General features: G+C 47.6%; 1 protein-coding gene across 2 annotated transcripts in view; it reads left to right on the top strand.

Moving 5' to 3' along the window:
* The window catches only part of TRPC5 (transient receptor potential cation channel subfamily C member 5), an 829,680-nt gene that overhangs the window by 671,221 nt on the left and 138,863 nt on the right, over nucleotides 1–19,596 (top strand). For both annotated transcript variants that reach the window (XM_063937327.1, XM_063937328.1), the window contains 2 exons: nucleotides 254–393; nucleotides 12,020–12,342. In XM_063937327.1, the coding sequence (XP_063793397.1) occupies nucleotides 254–393; nucleotides 12,020–12,342 (463 nt within the window). The remainder of the gene's footprint in view (nucleotides 1–253; nucleotides 394–12,019; nucleotides 12,343–19,596) is intronic.

The raw sequence follows: 19,596 nt of genomic DNA, 5'->3' as shown, positions 1-19,596 counted from the left end.
TACAATGATCGCCTTATCTATAACATTAGCTTAATTCTGTACTACATTGCAGTAATATTTATTCTCTGTTTTTTTTTAAATATGATGTTGTAGGAGCGCAGACATAAAACCAGTATGTATATATAAAACCTATGCATATATATCAGTGGCTTACATAATGCAGTTTGTCAGCATGTACTGTAGAACGTTGCTTAATGCTATTTGCTGTTCAAACTTGCATTTGAATCTTGCTGTTTTACTTGTTTTTCTACAGGTTTTATTTGGGGTGAAATAAAAGAGATGTGGGATGGGGGCTTCAATGAATATGTACATGACTGGTGGAACCTCATGGATTTTGCTATGAACTCCCTTTACCTTGCAACCATCTCCCTTAAAATAGTTGCTTATGTGAAGGTAAGAAATAATCTTTTGTTTCTCTCCTAAGGGAGTATCATATACTGTATGTCCATGTACAATGCACGTGTTTTTCACAATATCTGATGAGAATGTATATGTCTTTTTAACTCAATAAAATGTATTAAAAATAGAGCAATACAAAATAGACAAAACTCGTAGGCAGAGATTTTCATAACAAGTAGAGAGAAACAATGAGAATAGATTTTACTCCATATGTACAAAGTGAGGAAATAGTATGCTGTGAGTGTTATCATTAAGTGATAGAACCAACTTCATCACATAGAATTGATATTTCTAAAAAGTAATTGAAGAGGGTTCAGAACATTGATGGACTTCCCACTAGGCATGTTAAGCATATCACTATTTCTGTGGGCAGCACAGCAGCCCCCCTGCATCAGAGCCCCAGTAGGCCGCTGCCCTGATGTGGCTGCCTGGAGACAGGGTGATTCCTTTTCTTGTTATTACAACTTATGTTTTTTTCATTTTGAAACTGGTAGAGCCGGAGGTGTGGGGTGAGAACAGGGCTGCCTTAGTTATCTGGAAGTATCCGCAAAGGGGGCGTAGCCAGAGGTGACGTGAATGGAGGTGGGCAGCCAGTGTTTGTGTGTGTGTGCGTGCGCAGAGCCGGATTATCCTAGGGGCTGAAAAGGCGGCCGTCCCGGGGCCCCCACACATTAGGGGTCTCCACACACTGTGTTATAAATCGGAGCAGTTTCTCTCAGCAGCTGCTGAGGAGCTCCTTGTACAGTGTGTACACGGAGCTCTGTACACTGAGCTCCTCGACGGCTGCTGACAGAGACTGCTCCGACTTAAAACGCTGTCTTATGGGTGTGTGTGTGTGTGTGTGTGTGTGTGTGTGTGTGTGCCGACGCGCTTGTGGTGGGGGCCCTCACACGTTCGTTGCCTGGGGCCCCCACCAGCCTTAATCCGGCCCTGTGTGTGAGGTGGGTGGGGGAGCAATATTGTTGTGTTTCATTCCACCTTTGGTGCACAACATACACCTGCATCAGTGCATTTGTCACCTGTGATTGTTTTTATGCAAATTACCCTATCTCCATACATGCTACATGTAAACACATGGGGGTATATTTACTAACATTCGTAATTTTCGGAAAAAGGTCAACGTTCAATCACGAATGACATCGACAGTGTAAAATTGCAACTTTTTGAATTGATTACGACTAATTTACTAAGCTGCCGTATTTTGCCTTTTCGGGTTTTCCGATGTCGATGTCATTCGTGTTTTTTTTCTGTTTTTTACGGCAGTGATTAGCAAAACACTGCCGACTTTTTCAAAATGAATCTCGGCCGGATCTGTGTGATCCGTGCTGGGGTTCATTTTTTTTTTTTTTTTTTAAATAAACACTGTAAAACTTAAAAAAAAATTGCGTGTGGTCCCCCCTCCTAAGCATAACCAGCCTCGGGCTCTTTGAGCCGATCCTGGTTGCAGAAATATGGGGGAAAAAATGACATGGGTTCCCCCATATTTAAGCAACCAGCATCGGGCTCTGCGCCTGGTCCTGGTTCCAAAAATACGGGGGACAAAAAGCGTAGGGGTCCCCCGTATTTTTAAAACCAGCACCGGGCTCCACTAGCTGGACAGATAATGCCACAGCCGGGGGTCACTTTTATGTAGTGCCCTGCGGCCGTGGCATCAAAAATCCAACTAGTCACCCCTGGCCGGGGTACCCTGGGGGAGTGGGGACCCATTCAATCAAGGGGTCCCCCCCCCAGCCAACCAAGGGCCAGGGGTGAAGCCCGAGGCTGTCCCCCCCATCCAATTGGCTGCGGATGGGGGGCTGATAGCCTTTTGTGAAAATGAAAAGATATTGTTTTTAGTAGCAGTACTACAAGGCCCAGCAAGCCTCCCCCGCATGCTGGTACTTGGAGAACCACAAGTACCAGCATGCGGCGGAAAAACGGGCCCGCTGGTACCTGTAGTACTACTACTAAAAAAATACCCCAAAAAAGACAAGACACACACACCTTGAAAGTAAAGTTTTATTACATCCATCCACACAAACATACATACATACTTACCTTATGTTCACACGCAGGTGGGTCCTCTTCTCCAGTAGAATCCAAGGGGTACCTGTTGAATAAATTATACTCACCAGCTCCAGGGTCCCAGGCTCCTCGTAGCATCCATTTGTAATCCACGTACTTGAATAAAATAAAAAAACGGACACCCGAGCCACGCACTGAAAGGGGCCCCATGTTTGCACATGGGTCCCCTTTCCCCGACTGCCAGAAACCCACTCTGACTTCTGTCTAAGTGGGTTTCTTCAGCCAATCAGGGAGCGCCACGTTGTAGCACCCTCCTGATCGGCTGTGTGCTCCTGTACTGACTGACAGGCAGCACGCGGCAGTGTTACAATGTAGCGCCTATGCGCTCCATTGTAACCAATGGTGGTAACTTTCTGCCCTGCGGTTGACCGAAAGTGACCTCACCGCTGAGCAGAAAGTTCCCACCATTGGTTACAATGGAGCGCATAGGCGCTACATTGTAACACTGCCGTGTGCCGCCTGTCAGTCAGTACAGGAGCACACAGCCGATCAGGAGGGTGCTACAACGTGGCGCTCCCTGATTGGCTGAAGAAACCCACTTAGACAGAAGTCAGAGTGGGTTTCTGGCAGTCGGGGAAAGGGGACCCATGTGCAAACATGGGTCCCCTTTCAGTGCGTGGCTCGGGTGTCCGTTTTTTTATTTTATTCAAGTACGTGGATTACAAATGGATGCTACGAGGAGCCTGGGACCCTGGAGCTGGTGAGTATAATTTATTCAACAGGTACCCCTTGGATTCTACTGGAGAAGAGGACCGACCTGCGTGGGGCCATAGGTAAGTATGTTTGTATGTTTGTGTGGATGTATGTAATAAATCTTTACTTTCAAGGTGTGTGTGTCTTGTCTTTTTTTGGGTATTTTTTTAGTAGTAGTACTACAGGTATCAGCGGGCCCGTTTTTCCGCCGCATGCTGGTACTTGTGGTTCTCCAAGTACCAGCATGCGGGGGAGGCTTGCTGGGCCTTGTAGTACTGCTACTAAAAACAATATCTTTTCATTTTCACAAAAGGCTATCAGCCCCCCATCCGCAGCCAATTGGATGGGGGGGACAGCCTCGGGCTTCACCCCTGGCCCTTGGGTGGCTGGGGGGGGGACCCCTTGATTGAAGGGGTCCCCACTCCCCCAGGGTACCCCGGCCAGGGGTGACTAGTTGGATATTTGATGCCACGGCCGCAGGGCACTATATAAAAGTGACCCCCGGCTGTGGCATTATCTGTCCAGCTAGTGGAGCCCGGTGCTGGTTTTAAAAATACGGGGGACCCCTACTCTTTTTGTCCCCCGTATTTTTGGAACCAGGACCAGGCGCAGAGCCCGATGCTGGTTGCTTAAATATGGGGGAACCCCTGTCAAATTTTTCCCCATATTTTTCCCCATATTTCTGCAACCAGGAGCCCGAGGCTGGTTATGCTTAGGAGGGGGGACCCCACGCAATTTTTATTTAGAAAATAACCACTTTCCCACCCCTTCCCACTGATATACATGCACAGATCTCATGGATCCCTGCATGCCTATACAATCACGGATTAAAAAAGCAGGTCTGTTTTTTTTTAGCACTTTTTTACGAGTTGTAATTTTTCACGGCAGTGTTTTATTTTTTTTTGCTTTGCACTTCTTAGTAAATGACCGAGATTCATACTTAAACAGCCGCGTTTTGACCGATGGTGTATTCATTCGTAATTATTTTCATGGACTACCCAAAAAATACGAATGCCCTCATCACTGCCGTGATTTGAGTTTAGTAAATTACCGAGATGACACTTTGAAGAAAAAACGGCATCTCGGTCAAAATCGGGACCTTAGTAAATATACCCCATGGTCTGCAGTATGAAAGGATGAAAAGTCGTATTTCTGATTATATTTGTTTAGCATAATGCACCAAAGGGATACTACTGCTATGATTAGCAGCTATACATGCCAGCAAAAGCCAGCAAAGGCTTCATTATGGCTTTGCATTGGGGAGCTTATTTAACAAACGATACTGCAATACCTGTTCTGTCCCAGAGATGCTTTTTGCTAAATTGGGAAAATAACTTATTCTTTTTATCCCTGTGATATAAGCCATCATTAAAAAAAACAAGCTATCAGCAATAACTCCACTATTGGGGCTCCCGATAAATAGGCCCCATAGCTTTGTTAGGCGTATGAGCATGCCTTGTTTAAGTGAGGAGGTTTTTTGTTCAGTGAGCACAGGCAATGGAGCTTTTCTCTCCTTGCAAAAAGACTGGAATTTTATTTAAGCAGAAAAACAAAGTTGAAATGAATAAAGGGATAGTCCTAACGTGGTAGAAGGTTGGACTTTGAAGTGACGTTTCAACGCTTTCCAACATGCACATTTCTTGCACAAAAGTGGGCACAGTTTCATTTTGCAAGGATAGTTCACAAAATCAGAATGTAGGTAGCACAAAATAAAAACATAAGCACATCTATATTTTTGCACTTTTGTTGATACCCTTAACAGCAATAGATTGGGCATTGCAAAAATATCTCATTATTATTTTAGTCTTTATGTAACAGGCCCACACCCCATCCACATTCCAAGTACATATTTCATAGCACTCTGCTCTACTTTCCCAACAAAGGAAAACCTCTATATGAAAGAAAAGGGAAAAGCTAGCAGAAAAAGCGGTTTGCGTTGGTCCAAGTTGCCATGTGTTGGTCTCCTATTGCCCATAAGCAGCACATTCACGAAACCACGCTAATCCTTATCTCTCTTGGCAAGATGCTCTAGGAGGGGTGCACAGGGCTTAGTGGGCACGATAATACACTCTTACCAGAGGTTTCCATGATACAAATAATAAATTGCCGGTGGTTTTTCTCTTTCTCTAACGTCCTAGAGGATGCTGGGGACTCCGTAAGGACCATGGGGATAGACGGGCTCCGCAGGAGACATGGGCACTTTAAGAAAGTCTTTAGACCTGGGTGTGCACTGGCTCCTCCCTCTATGCCCCTCCTCCAGACCTCAGTTTGATACTGTGCCCAGAGGAGCTGGGTGCTTTTTAGTGAGCTCTCCTGAGTTTGCTGATAGATAGTGTTTTGTTAGGTTTTTTATTTTCAGGGAGCTCTGCTGGCAACAGACTCCCTGCATCGAGGGACTGAGGGGAGAGAAGCAGCCCTACTCTCTGAGTGCAGGTCCTGCTTCTTAGGCTACTGGACATCATTAGCTCCAGAGGGATTGGTACGCAGGATCTCACCCTAGCCGTCCGTCCCAGAGCCGCGCCGCCGTCCCCCTCGCAGAGCCGGAAGATAGAAGCCGGGTGAGTATGAGAAGAAAAGAAGTCTTCAGAGGCGGCAGAAGACTTCATGATCTTCACTGAGGTAACGCACAGCACTGCAGCTGTGCGCCATTGCTTCCACACACCTCACATACTCCGGTCACTGTAAGGGTGCAGGGCGCAGGGGGGGGCGCCCTGGGCAGCAATATAAACCTCTTATTTGGCAAAAGGAGCATATATACAGCTGGACACTGTATATATGCAGGATCCCCCGCCAATTTTACACTTTAGCGGGACAGAAGCCCGCCGTTGAGGGGGCGGGGCTTCTCCCTCAGCACTCACCAGCGCCATGTTTTTCTCCACAGCACCGCTGAGAGGAAGCTCCCCGGTTTTAAAGAAGAGTGGGGGCACATAATTTGGTGCAGATAATAACAGCGCTACTGGGTAAACATTAAATTGCTGTGTTTTTTCCTGGGTCATATAGCGCTGGGGTGTGTGCTGGCATACTCTCTCTCTGTCTCTCCAAAGGGCCTTGTGGGGAACTGTCTTCAGATGAGCATTCCCTGAGTGTGTGGTGTGTTGGTACGTGTGTGTCGACATGTCTGAGGTAAAAGGCTCTCCTAAGGAGGAGATGGAGCAAATGTGTGTGTGAGTGGTGTCTCCGTCGACAACGCCGACACCTGATTGGTGGATATGTGAAATTAAGTGCTAAGGTAAATTTATTGCACAAAATATTAGAGAACAGACAGTGAATCTACCCATGTCTGTCCCTATGTCCCTATGACTCCTTCAGAGTCTCACAACGCTCACTATCCAAAATAATAGACACTGATATCGACTCGGAGTCTGACTCCAGTGTCGACTACGATAATGCAAAGTTACAGCCAAAACTAGCAGAAAAGTATTCAATATATGATTATTGTAATAAAAGATGTTTTGCATATCACTGATGACTCATCTGTCCCTGACACGAGGGTACACATGTTTAAGGGGAAGAAAGCTGAGGTAAATTTCCCTCCTCTCATGAAGAAAAAGAGCGTGAATCTCCAGACAAGAGACTGCAGAATCCCACAAAGAATTCTCAGGGAGTATCCTTACCCTACTAGGGCCAGGATACGATGGGAATCTTCCCCTAGGGTGGACAAAGCTTTGTCACGTTTACCCAAAAGGTAGCGCTGACTTAACAGCTATCCTCAGGGATCCTGCAGATAGCATGCAGTAAAAGTACTTTGAAGTCCATTTACACACATTCTGGTACACTACTCAGACCGGCGATTGTGTCGACATGGGTTTATAGCTCTGTAGCAGCTTGGACAGATACCTTATCAGCGGAGATTGAAACCCTAGATAAGGATACCATGTTATTGACCCTAGTATATGTATATGTGTATATATATATATATATATATATATAAAAAAGATGCTGTCTTATATATATGTAAAACATGCCCAAAGAGACATTAGTCTACTGGGTTCTAGAGTCAACGCTATGTCGATTTCTGCTAGACGTGTCCTGTGGAACATGCAATGGACAGGTGATGCCGACTAAAAGAGGCATATGGAAGGTTTACCTTACAAGGCTGAGGAATTGTGTGGAGAAGGGCTCTCGGACCTGGTCTCCACAGCTATAGCTGGTAATTCTGATCTTTTGCCTTATATTCCCTCACAGCCTAAGAAAGCACGACATTATCAAATGCAGTCCTTTCGGTCGCAGAATAACAAGAAAGTACGAGGAGCGTCCTTTCTTACCAGAGGTAAGGGCACAGGGCACAGCTATTTTCCAGGAACAGAAGTCCTCCCCGGCCTCTACTACATCCACTGCATGACGCTGGAGCTCCACTAAGGGAGTCCGTCCCAGTGGGAGCACATCTTCGACTCTTCAGCCACATCTGAGTTCACTCACAGATGGATCCCGGGGCAATAAAAATTGTTTCTCAGGGTTACAAGCTGGAATTCGAAAGGTGCCTCCTCGCCGGTTTTTCCTTATCGGACCTACCGGCTTCTCCCCCAGAAAGGGAGATAATATTAAATACAATTCACACATTGTATCTCCAACAGGTGGTGCTCAAGGTTCCCCTCCTGCAACAAGGAAGGCGATATGACTCAACCTTGGCTGTAGTCCCGATACCGTACGGTTCGGTCAGACCTATTTTAAAATTAAAATCTCTGAACCTATACGGGAAAATGTTCAAATTTAAAGTGGAATCGCCCAGAGCGATCATCGCCAGCCTGGAAGGGGGGGATTTGATCGTGTGTCTAGACATAAAGGCTGCATACCTTCATGTTCCCATTTATCCACCCCATCAGGCGTACCTGACAATTGCGGTACAGGATTGTCATTACCAATTTCAGGGTAATTGGCGGAAATAATGGTGCTCCTACGCAAGCAAGGAGTCACAGTTATCCCATACTTGGACGATCTCCTAATAAGGGCGAGATCAAAAGAGCAGTTGTTCAACAGCGTGTCACTTTCGCTGAAGGTGTCACAGCAACACGACTGGATTCTCAATTTCCCGAGGTCACAGTTGGTTCCTATAACTCGTCTGCCCTTCTTGGGTATGATTCTGGATACAGACCAGAAATGGGTTTACCTTCAGATAGAGAAGGCCCAGGAACTCATGACTCTAGTCAGGGGCCTATGGAAACCAAGACAGGTGTCAGTGCATCACTGCACTCGAGTCCTGGGAAAAACATTCCCTTAGGCAGGTTCCATGCGAGGACTTCAAATGGGACCTACTGGACAAGTGGTCCGGGTCACATCTACAGATTCATCAGTTGATCACCCTATCCCCCAGGGCCAGGGTATCTCTCCTGTGGTGGCTGCAGAGTGCTCACCTTCTAGAGGGCCGCAGATTCGGCATTCAGGACTGGATCCTGGTGACCACGGACGCGAGCCTCCGAGGCTGGGGAGCAGTCACACAGGGAAGAAATTTCCAAGGTCTTTGGTCAAGTCAAGAGACTTGTCTTCACATCAACATATTGGAACTAAGGGCCATATACAACGCCCTACGTCAAGTGGAGCCCTTTCTTTGCGACCAACCAGTTCTGATCCAGTCAGACAACGTCACCGCAGTAGCTCATGTAAACCGCCAAGGCGGCACAAGGAGCAGAGTGGCGATGGCGGAAGCCACCAGAATTCTTCGCTGGGCGGAGAATCATGTAAGAGCACTGTCAACAGTGTTCATTCCGGAGTGAACAACTGGGAAGCAGACTTCCTCACCAGACATACTTCCTGGAGAGTGGAGACTTCATCAGGAAGTCTTCGCACAGATTGCAGTTCGGTGGGGACTGCCACAGATAGACATGATGGCGTCCCGCCTCAACAAAAAGCTGCAGAATTATTTGGGCCTGGTCAAGAGACCCTCAGGCAGTAGTGACACCGTGGGTGTTCCAGTCAGTCTATGTATTTCCTCCTCTTCCTCTCATACCCAAGGGTTGAGAATAATAAGAAAAAGGAGGAGCGAGAACAATCCTTATTGTTCCAGATTGGCCACGAAGGATCTGGTATCCGGATCTGCAGGAAATGCTTACAGAAGATCCGTGGCCTCTTCCTCTAAGGCAGGACCTGTTGCAACAGGGCCCATGTCTGTTCCAAGACTTACCGCGGCTGCGTTTGACGGCATGGCGGTTGAACGCCGGATCCTAGCGGAAAAAGGCATTCCGGATGAGGTAATTCCTGCGCTGATAAAGGCTAGGAAGGATGTGACATCTAAACATTATCACCGTATATGGCGAAAATATGTTTCTTGGTGTGAGGCCAGGAATGCTCCTATGGAAGAATTCCATCTAGGCCGTTTCCTTCACTTCCTACAAACTGGAGTGAATTTGGGCCTAAAACTTAGGCTTCATTAAGGTTCAGATTTCGGCCCTATCCATTTTCTTTAAAAAAGAATTGGCTTCTCTCCCAGAAGTTCAGACTTTTGTGAAAGGAGTGCTGCATTTTCAGCCTCCTTTTGTACCTCTGGTGGAGCCCTGGGACCTTAACGTAGTGTTAAGTTTCCCTAAGTCGCACTGGTTTGAACCACCTAAAACGGTAGAGTTAAAATATCTCACTTAGAAGGTGGTCATGTTATTAGCCTTGGCTTCGGCTAGGCAAGTGTCGGAATTGGCGGTTTTGTCTCATAAAAGCCCCTATCTGGTTTTCCATGTCGATAGAGTGGAGTTGCGGACACGTCTTCAATTCCTGCCTAAGGTGGTATCATCCTTTCATATGAACCAGCCTATTGTGGTGCCTGTGGCTACGCGTGACTTGGAGGACTCCAAGTCCCTGGATGTGGTCAGGGCTTTGAAAATTTACGTAGCCAGAACGGCTAGAGTCAGAAAAACAGAATCACTGTTTGTCCTGTATGCTGCCAACAAGCTTGGCGCTCCTGCTTCAAAGCAGACTATTGCCCGCTGGATTTGTAACACCATTCAGTAGGCTCATTCTACGGCTGGATTGCCGTTGCCTAAATCGGTTAGGGCCCATTCCACTAGGAAGGTGGGCTCTTTTTGGGCGGCTGCCCGAGGGGTCTCGGCATTACAGTTGTGCCGAGCTGCTACTTGGTCAGGTTCAAACACTTTTGCTAAGTTCTACAAGTTTGATACCCTGGCTGAGGAGGACCTCTTCTTTGCTCAATCGGTGCTGCAGAATCATCCGCACTCTCCCACCCGTTTGGGAGCTTTGGTATAATCCCCATGGTCCTTACGGAGTCCCCAGCATCCTGTAGGATGTTAGAGAAAATAAGATTTTAAACCTATCGGTAAATCTTTTTCTCGTAGTCCGTAGAGGATGCTGGGCGCCCGTCCCAAGTGCGGACTACTTCTGCAATACTTGTATATAGTTATTGCTTCAATAAGGGTTATGTTATAGTTGCATCGGTCCTGAACTGATGCTATGTTGTTTCATACTGTTAACTGGGTAGTTTATCACAAGTTATACGGTGTGATTGGTGTGGCTGGTATGAACCTTGCCCTTGGATTAACAAAATCCTTTCCTCGTACTGTCCGTCTCCTCTGGGCACAGTTTCTCTAACTGAGGTCTGGAGGAGGGGCATAGAGGGAGGAGCCATTGCACACCCAGGTCTAAAGACTTTCTTAAAGTGCCCATGCCTCCTGCGGAGCCCGTCTATCCCCATGGTCCTTACGGAGTCCCCAGCATCCTCTACGGACTACGAGAAAAAGATTTACCGGTAGGTTTAAAATCTTATTTTAACCCCAGTAAAGATCATTTACAAATCCCAGATTATGCTGGTGTGTGCAATACAGTACATCTTCTCTGAGCTTTTTGTTGTCAAATTCGCATAACAAAGAAAATACCTCCATTTCAGATATTAGAATGTACCCCAGGCAAATGCTCTGAACAACCACTTGTGGGTTTGTGGGTCCATTAGGATGAATTCCCACCATTTCTAGCTGTGTGCATCAGTAGGAGCCATCATGCAGATCCTGGCCTGATTTCAGACAGGAACACCCCCAAACAAATAAATTATATGGAGGTGGTAACACCAGCATTTCCAATCATTGTGAAGGTCGGCTCCTATGGCTGGTCACTGGTGATGTTATAAAACGCCATTTTCAATGCAAGTCTGCTGTCTACACAGTACTGTACACAACGCTATGGGGCAATCCAGTTATCATGGATGTGCGGTCACGATGTGTGGCTGATTACAGTTGGCATTTTCACGCACACCTACAATATATGGGGTGTGAGGGAAACTGCAATATCAGTGGTCGCAAGATTACAGTGTTCCAGACGTTTCTCTACCACCTCACCACTAACTGAATTGCCCTCTTAGAGTTTGTTTTACGTGTGTAAAATAGTTATTAATGGTGTTTTCCCTCTATAATAGCACATTGGTATTCTTCCCAGGGCCCATTTGCTTTAAGCTCTGTTGCTCTGTTATGTTATAACGTCCACTGTGTCATAAACACTGTCCAATGCATTGTCATGTTTCCATTTAATGACTGTTTTATTAAGTAAAATGCCCCATTACATTTAGCATAACCTGTTATTATATTTTATTTACCAATTTTTGGAATGACTGTGAACAGGTGTCAAGCCTTCGTATAGCCATGAAACCCAATTCCTGTATCAGACATGAGTATACCTGCATGTCAGATGTTCTTGTATATCTGTTACTAAGCTGCCTTGGGATTTTAATCTACTTGTTGTTTTGACCTTGCAAAGTGGGCACGCTGAGATATGTTAGATTGAAGTCCTTTATTACAAGTAAAGATGACATTTCCTGAGGGGGAAGGGCAATGTTACCATTGATTAAATTCACCATTTGGCACAAACCCTAGGACAGTTTCTGTGTGACTCAACCTGGATAATTTACAGCTTGTTCCTGTATTTATTTCCTCAGTACAACGGCTCTCGGCCAAGAGAGGAATGGGATATGTGGCATCCCACGCTAATTGCTGAAGCACTTTTTGCAATATCCAATATCCTGAGCTCCCTGCGTCTCATCTCACTGTTCACAGCAAACTCCCATCTTGGACCTCTACAGATTTCACTGGGGCGGATGCTGCTGGACATTCTCAAATTCCTCTTCATCTACTGCCTGGTGCTTCTGGCTTTTGCCAATGGACTAAACCAACTTTACTTTTATTATGAGACTAGTGCCTCTGAGGAACCTAACAACTGCAAAGGAATCCGCTGTGAGAGACAGAACAACGCCTTCTCCACGTAAGAGCAATCCCATCTTCTCCAGACCTATCGTCTCCATGTCTATCCTTTTCAGGGCAATGTACCTGTATCTGTATCCTTCTATCATTCAGAGTTAGTAGTAATCACACTAACCTCGTTCATCCATCACACAAGACATTGGGTTTATGCTGTACATGACGTCAGAAAATTTGGTGTATATAAAGAGATGGCTATACAGCTAGAAACTAAACATCTAGAGATGGCTATACATCTAGAAACTAAACATCTAATGTACCAGGACTTTTTAGTAAGAAATCTGATGCAAAATCTTGGAAGCAACCTAGTAATGACTTATGGGCCCTACACACTTGCCGATGTGTGCGGGCGAAATGAATGATCTCGTTCAGTAATGAACGAGAAATCGTTCACATCGCTCAGTGTGTATGCACCAATGATGAACGATGCGCGGCCTCGCGGTCGTTCATCATTGCTTTTCCGTCGCTTTGCAATGCAAGTCAATTTGGACGATGATCTATCATCATTCAGATCAATCATCGTTAAAATTGCAAGCATCGCTGAGTGTGTAGGCCCCTTAAATTGAGTCATACTGTACTTGAAGTAGGTGATGACTTAGGCATTGTGATTGGATTTATCTTAAAAAAGTACATTGGGCTTATGCTGAGATGGAGGCTTATATGTTACACCCATAAATGTGCCAGGTCATTACCGCGTGAAATGTTTAATAATTATTTTGATGGTGAAAAATACATTCACTATTAGATTTTATTTTATTTCTTTTTTTAAACCCTCTATAATACAGCAGATATATAGCCAAATTCAGTTTACTGCAGTGTGACTATGGTAATTCTGCTGCATATGTGAGCTCCCGCTTAATGCGCAATTCTATTGGAAAACTCTTATTCCAGCAGTTGCATGGTAATTCTGGCTGCTAAGTGTGGGTAAAAATTGGAAAATCAGCCTGTGTATCAAAGAAGTACAAACTACAGTAATATTGTAGCTTTTAAAAGGTGTTACAAAAACAGACATTTTACTTTTTTATATATAAACATCTTAGTGATATTTGGTGGACCCCTTTCTTTGAAAGTAAAGCATTCATAATCATAACCAGAAATAACGACACTGAGACTTGAATTTGGCAGAAAATTGCTAGCTATTTATTTGTCCCTAACCATTAGGAAACCTGTAATAAAAAGAGATTAATTTAATATGCCGCTCCATCTGGCATATGGTGGCGGCCCAAAAGAACGGCTCCTTAATCTAAATTAACTTAAATAACTCAATCCTATAAATTTACTAAAAGCTTACCATAAACCGGTAATAGGTGACAACTCAACCCCCACAGTGGCTACCCACCGCTCCTGGGTGCCCTGCCGCTGCCTTCCCGGATGGGTGGTCAAGCGGCCATAAGTCGATGGAGGTGAGTGCACCTAAACCACAACAAACTGTAAAACACTACAGTTTTCTCTACCATACGAAACTGCCGTTCTTTTCCGCCAATAAATAGCCAACGAAAACAGCCAACAACTTAGAGCCAAAGCACCACGTGCCACAATCTCCAACTACCAGGGCGGGAGGGAGGGAAACCAAATCACCAAGAGACTTAAAATGGCCTCGCCTTCCCTATATATATCAAGCCCTCCCCTTAAAGGCTGTACTTTCCTAACAGCTAGTTCCACCCCTCCCCAGATGTTTAACTCTTTTCTCTCCTATGCAGTCAATACTCTCTTCTAAACATCTTAGTGATATTTGGTGGACCCCTTTCTTTGAAAGTAAAGCATTCATAATCATAACCAGAAATAACGACACTGAGACTTGAATTTGGCAGAAAATTGCTAGCTATTTATTTGTCCCTAACCATTAGGAAACCTGTAATAAAAAGAGATTAATTTAATATGCCGCTCCATCTGGCATATGGTGGCGGCCCAAAAGAACGGCTCCTTAATCTAAATTAACTTAAATAACTCAATCCTATAAATTTACTAAAAGCTTACCATAAACCGGTAATAGGTGACAACTCAACCCCCACAGTGGCTACCCACCGCTCCTGGGTGCCCTGCCGCTGCCTTCCCGGATGGGTGGTCAAGCGGCCATAAGTCGATGGAGGTGAGTGCACCTAAACCACAACAAACTGTAAAACACTACAGTTTTCTCTACCATACGAAACTGCCGTTCTTTTCCGCCAACAGCGAAAGACTCATCCCCAAAGTCTTTCGCACCGCCACCAGAAACCTACCCTAACTCCTGCAAAGCGAAACCTAGATCCTCCAGAAAAAACATCATCTCCTCCTCGGATAGATGTACTCCATCGCACCGGAAAAGGTGGCTGTCTCTGCACCGTATCCTCGGGTGGCGGACCACCCTACCCGCCGTGGGACAGCACCCACTGTGCCACAGCTCCTTACACCATTTTCCGGGCCTCATCAATCCGGCGACCATCCGCCACACCCCTCCAACACAAATCTCGGCACCATCATGGAAAAAACCAACACACAAATTGGTCCATTGCGCGGTCACACTTGCCAGATCCTGTATCATGGCCCACCGCAGCTCCAAGGATGTCCTCTTCCCCTAGTCGCTGCCCCCTAGATGGACAACGAAAACCTTAGGGACTCCATGCTTGCTGGCCTGACTCACTAACCTACTACTCAGCTCACCCCACATCATTCCGCGCCAGCCAAGCCATCTGACACCCTGTATTCCAAACAATGCCTGAGACCCTTCTGAGGCCACAAACCTGGCCGCCCCGTAAATGTAAGAGTGGCCAACCACCCAAATGGTCAAATTGACTTAAAACCATCCTGAAGGGAAAAAGAGGGGTAGGATTGATTACTAAGAGGCTTATTAATTGTTTATACTGAAGGATCTGCCAAAAAAGAAAACTTTATGACTCGCTGTTGCAGCAGTCACGGCCTAGCCGACTGCACCACTTTTCGTTGCCAATTTAGAAGTGCAATTAAAGACACAAAGGGGGAAAATCAAATAAAATTAAACGAAATAAAAACAGGGGGGGGGGGGGTGGAAGGGGGGGGGGGGTATAAAATGGGAAACACATGTAATAACTCAGCTGGAGGTGAAACGTAAAGACCTGCTGAGGGACTCTGATTAGACCAAATTAGCCGAATTATGGATTAGAATTCAGTCCGTCAAGTCAGGCAAAAAATCGCAAATAACTCCAGACCCCCGCTGCCGACTCATGCCAGCAACGGCGAGTAGCTAATCCCTGAGTAGGATAACAAACAAAAACAAAACAAAAGGGGTAACACCAACAGACGCACAACACCACAAATTCACAGAACTGTAACAGCATAATACATTGCGACTTTACGCAAAGCACCAAGCGCAAACCGACCTCTCATGCGACGGGGCGAATATATCGTCTATAACTCGCTGCTTTCCATCGCCCCACCGCCTGTATATCCGTTCTGGAGTAGCCCGCCGCAGCAGCCGACGTCACTGCGCCTATGCGAAAGGAGTGGGTACCAAAAGCAGTGGGTGGGAGGCCCAGGCCCGCCAAACAGCGACTCAGCATCCATTGAAACTGGTATTTCGTGACTGGCAGCCCATCATAATGCAACAGCCCAGACCACTCCTTAACGGGTCGCACCCCCACGTATTGCAGTGCCAGCCTCACCGGGCAACGCTCTCTTCCAGCGCTGATACCATTGTAACCCAGCGCCCTCTCCCCACCTGATCCGTCTTGGAGCGTCGTAACCTGCACAGCCAGGACCTCTCACCCACTACCAAGTCCTCGACCAGCAAACGCGAATCTGCTCTCTTGGAAGGCGCTAACAACTCAGAAAATCGAAAGGCTCCGTGGAAAGCCATCGAGAACGCCAAACTAAACAAAAGCGTCTCAAACCTGGACGACTCAACTCGCCCTCCGGCCATTATTACGGCCGGCAACAAAGCCGCATCGATGGCCGCCTCCTATCTGGTGGCGACGGCGCAACTCGCGCCCACCCTTTCACTGCCTTCCGCAGAACTTCGCTTTTCGTTACGTCAGGGACGCCTCGCAGCTTGCAGAAAAAGAAATGCCTGCCAAGTACCGAGAAACCACTGCTCGTGACCTGTCGGAGACGTAGCGCTGCCACCTAACAGAAAGCAACAGCCGATGCCTGCTCTTACCTTGATGTTGCCGCCCCCGGACAAACTCCTCCCACTCACTCCAAGCCTGTCCATACACCTTGCGCGTGTCCGGCGCGATTGACCGCAACGCTAAACCCTTCAGTCCGGTACGGTCACCTGCCAAACATAACCGGGACAGTGAAAACCTTGCTCTTCGGCCTTGGGAGCCAAACCCCCGAAATCTCTCCCACTGTCCACGCGACAACGCGTCTGCGATTTCGTTTTCCAACCCGAGCACGTGCTGCGTCCGGAACTATAGGTTCTTACGCAAGCAAGTGAAAAGCAGTTGTACAAGAACCCGTAGTACCACCAGCGATTTCGCCCTTTGGTTATTAATCGCATGTACCACGGCCAGATTAACTCCCTGAACACTATGCTGCGGTTAGCCAACCGATCGCCCCAAACTTCCAGCGCCACCATAATGGGAAAAAAGCTCCAGCAGCACCAGATCCTTTTTAAGACCTTCGCTATGCCACTTCGCCGGCCAAGATGCCGCACACCACGATCCCTACAGAAGACAGCCGAATCCAGAGGAACCCGCAGCATTGGTAAAAAACTGCAAACTCTCGCTGTCAATGGCTGGCGCTTGCCATATGCTCACCCCGTTGAATTCCTCCAGGAATGAAGCCCAAACGGCCAAATCCCTTTTTAACTCAGAGGACAAACGAACGAAATGATGCGGCCTGGCACACCCCGCTGCAGCTCTGTCGAGCTTCCTGCAGAAAACCCTGCCCATCGGTATCACCCGACAAGCAAAGTTCAGCATGCCCCGCACGGACTGAGCCTGCCGCAGCGTGACTTTACGCGAGCCGTTGAAACGGCGAATAGTTTCGCGGAGCTTTGACACTTCGTCCTGGGGCGGGCTACACTCTCCCGCCACGGTGTCAATTTCATTCCCCCAAAATTGATAGACAGGATGCCGCAGTAATCTAAAAGCTGACTCAACATCGATCTTAGCCATGAGGGCCCCGCTCCCGTAGCTGCGGACCATACCTAGCGTCTCGTCGAACGACTGATACACCACCGAGCAATGAGCCGGTGGTATGGCGTCGCTGACCGACGCTCGTGGCGGGTAAGAAAAATGCTGAGTCAGCCGAAAGGCGCCCGGAGTCTTCTTTGGCACCACCCGAACCGGGGAGATGACCAAGTCATCCACCGGGATTGACTTAAACGGCCCCTCCATCCTGCTCAACCTGAGCTCCCTATCCACTTTTCCCGCAACACCATCGGCGAAGCTCGGGCGGATTGAAGGTTCTGTGCGCACGCACGGACATCTCGCTTGCAACAGGCAAGCGGAACCCGAACTTAAAAACATCTAACCAAAAATTTGCATCCCGTTTATTAGGATAAAGACCCAACCATTTACCCATAGTTTCCAACTTAACTGGCGCTGGTGCCCTGCTGAGCGGTCCCGCTCGCGGCCTGCTTAGGGTAGGGTTGTTTCCCCCGATTGCCCTGTCGTCCCCCTTTGGAACGAGAGGAGGCTGGTTGGGTTCCACCGCCCTGCTGGCAAGAGTGGCGAAAACGGCACTGTTTGTCAATGAACATGCTCCGCTGTTAAAAGCGAAGCATTTCCCCCGAGGGGCAGACCGCCCGCCCATGCGAACGGCCAATCCGCCTGTTTTGGCAAATGCCCCGTCCGCGCCCGCTCCCTGCGCTGACGACCCCCCGCGGCGCCCCCCCGTACCCTGTTCCCGGGTCTCGTCCTCCCGCTGGGATGCCCGGGTCACTTTGAGACAGACCTCCAGGTCTTTGAACGCGAAGTCCATGACCCGTAACCTGTCCTGCTTCTCCCGAAACACTTGGTCATATCGCCGCCATTCCGAACCCCCGGATGTGCGCTGCATGTCGTGCACTAGATGAAGGTACCGGGTGATATTCACGTGCTCTTCCGGCCTGTCCTCCAAATAGCAAGCCGCAAACACCCCAATCCGGCCAGCCATTTATCAAAAGACCTGGAAGCTTCCGCCCCCATGCCCTTTGTAGCGGCCGCCGCTTTGTAATCCTTCTTCATGGCCTTAGTCAAACCAAATAGTCTACAAAGTCACCCCTACGTATCTGTTTGCGGCAGCTATCTCGCAGGCCCCGCGTCACTGCCGTATACCCGCAGCGCACTACCCCCGGAAGATCTCGCCTCTTCTTCGCCCTACGCTCCTCTTCCCACATTCGCCTGCCGCTTACGCCTCTTCTGCTGCTTTGCCGCCCTTTTGGCAAGTTTCTCAGTCTCCTTCCGTGTCCTAGCAGTACTATCAGCGTCGGACGTCTGCGATGCCCAAGAGGAGGATGAGGAGGGGGATGAAGAGTTACGCGAACTCGAGCTCGCGGCGGAATTTGATAAAGACTGTCCCAACTCACCGGATGCCGTCGACCTCTCCGACCCGGATTCTTCGTCGTCATCCTTCCAATCATCGTCAATCACGAAGTCTGCCAAATCCCTGTCACCTCGGTCCTCTGTGGAAGATAAAACAAAAAGGGGGGGGGGGGCCGGCCCCCACCTGCGGCGCACGCCGGGCACCCCGCGTGGAATACGCAGCGACCGTGCTCCCCTGCCGTAACCGGTCTGATCCTAGCTTATAAATGAATATATATATAAATCTCGCAGCCTTTTTCTAGTGCTGCATGCGTGATTTTGCGATTCACCTGGAGATTCCATCTGCCAAGTCCTTTGCCATGACCTATGCGGAGCACTGTTTCCAGGTGTAGGGTCCTTGCTTTAGACATGTTGGTTAAAACCCCGTACCAGGGTATTTCACAGCACTGCCACCCTTTTAACTAGGAAGAGAAAGGCTGTGAGTGATGACGGAGCAAGGCTATCGGATCCGGCTGGAATTACTGTTCTCTTCTTTACATAGAATCCAGAACATGAGAAATGTATATATATAAATAAATGGGGGAAAAACGTTTAAACCACCAGCCGACATGCCGATATACACCCTTAACTGTAACTCAGCTACGCGGTAGAGTTGGTATCCGCTTGCTTCGTTGTATTCCTTTCAGGATCTTTATAATAGAAGTCCTTTGGACATACAATAGTCCAAAGGATTATTTTGTAAAGTAGATCCTCACATTTCTGCATATACTTTTTCGCCATTAGAGGGAGCTATTGGCACACATAAAACATCCCTCTGATCTATACAGGGGGGGGGG

This window comes from Pseudophryne corroboree, chromosome 8, assembly GCF_028390025.1.
Source record: "Pseudophryne corroboree isolate aPseCor3 chromosome 8, aPseCor3.hap2, whole genome shotgun sequence".
Lineage (NCBI taxonomy): Eukaryota > Metazoa > Chordata > Amphibia > Anura > Myobatrachidae > Pseudophryne > Pseudophryne corroboree.
The sequence above is the reverse complement of the archived record's forward strand: the minus strand, read 5'-3'. Positions and strand labels throughout refer to the sequence as shown.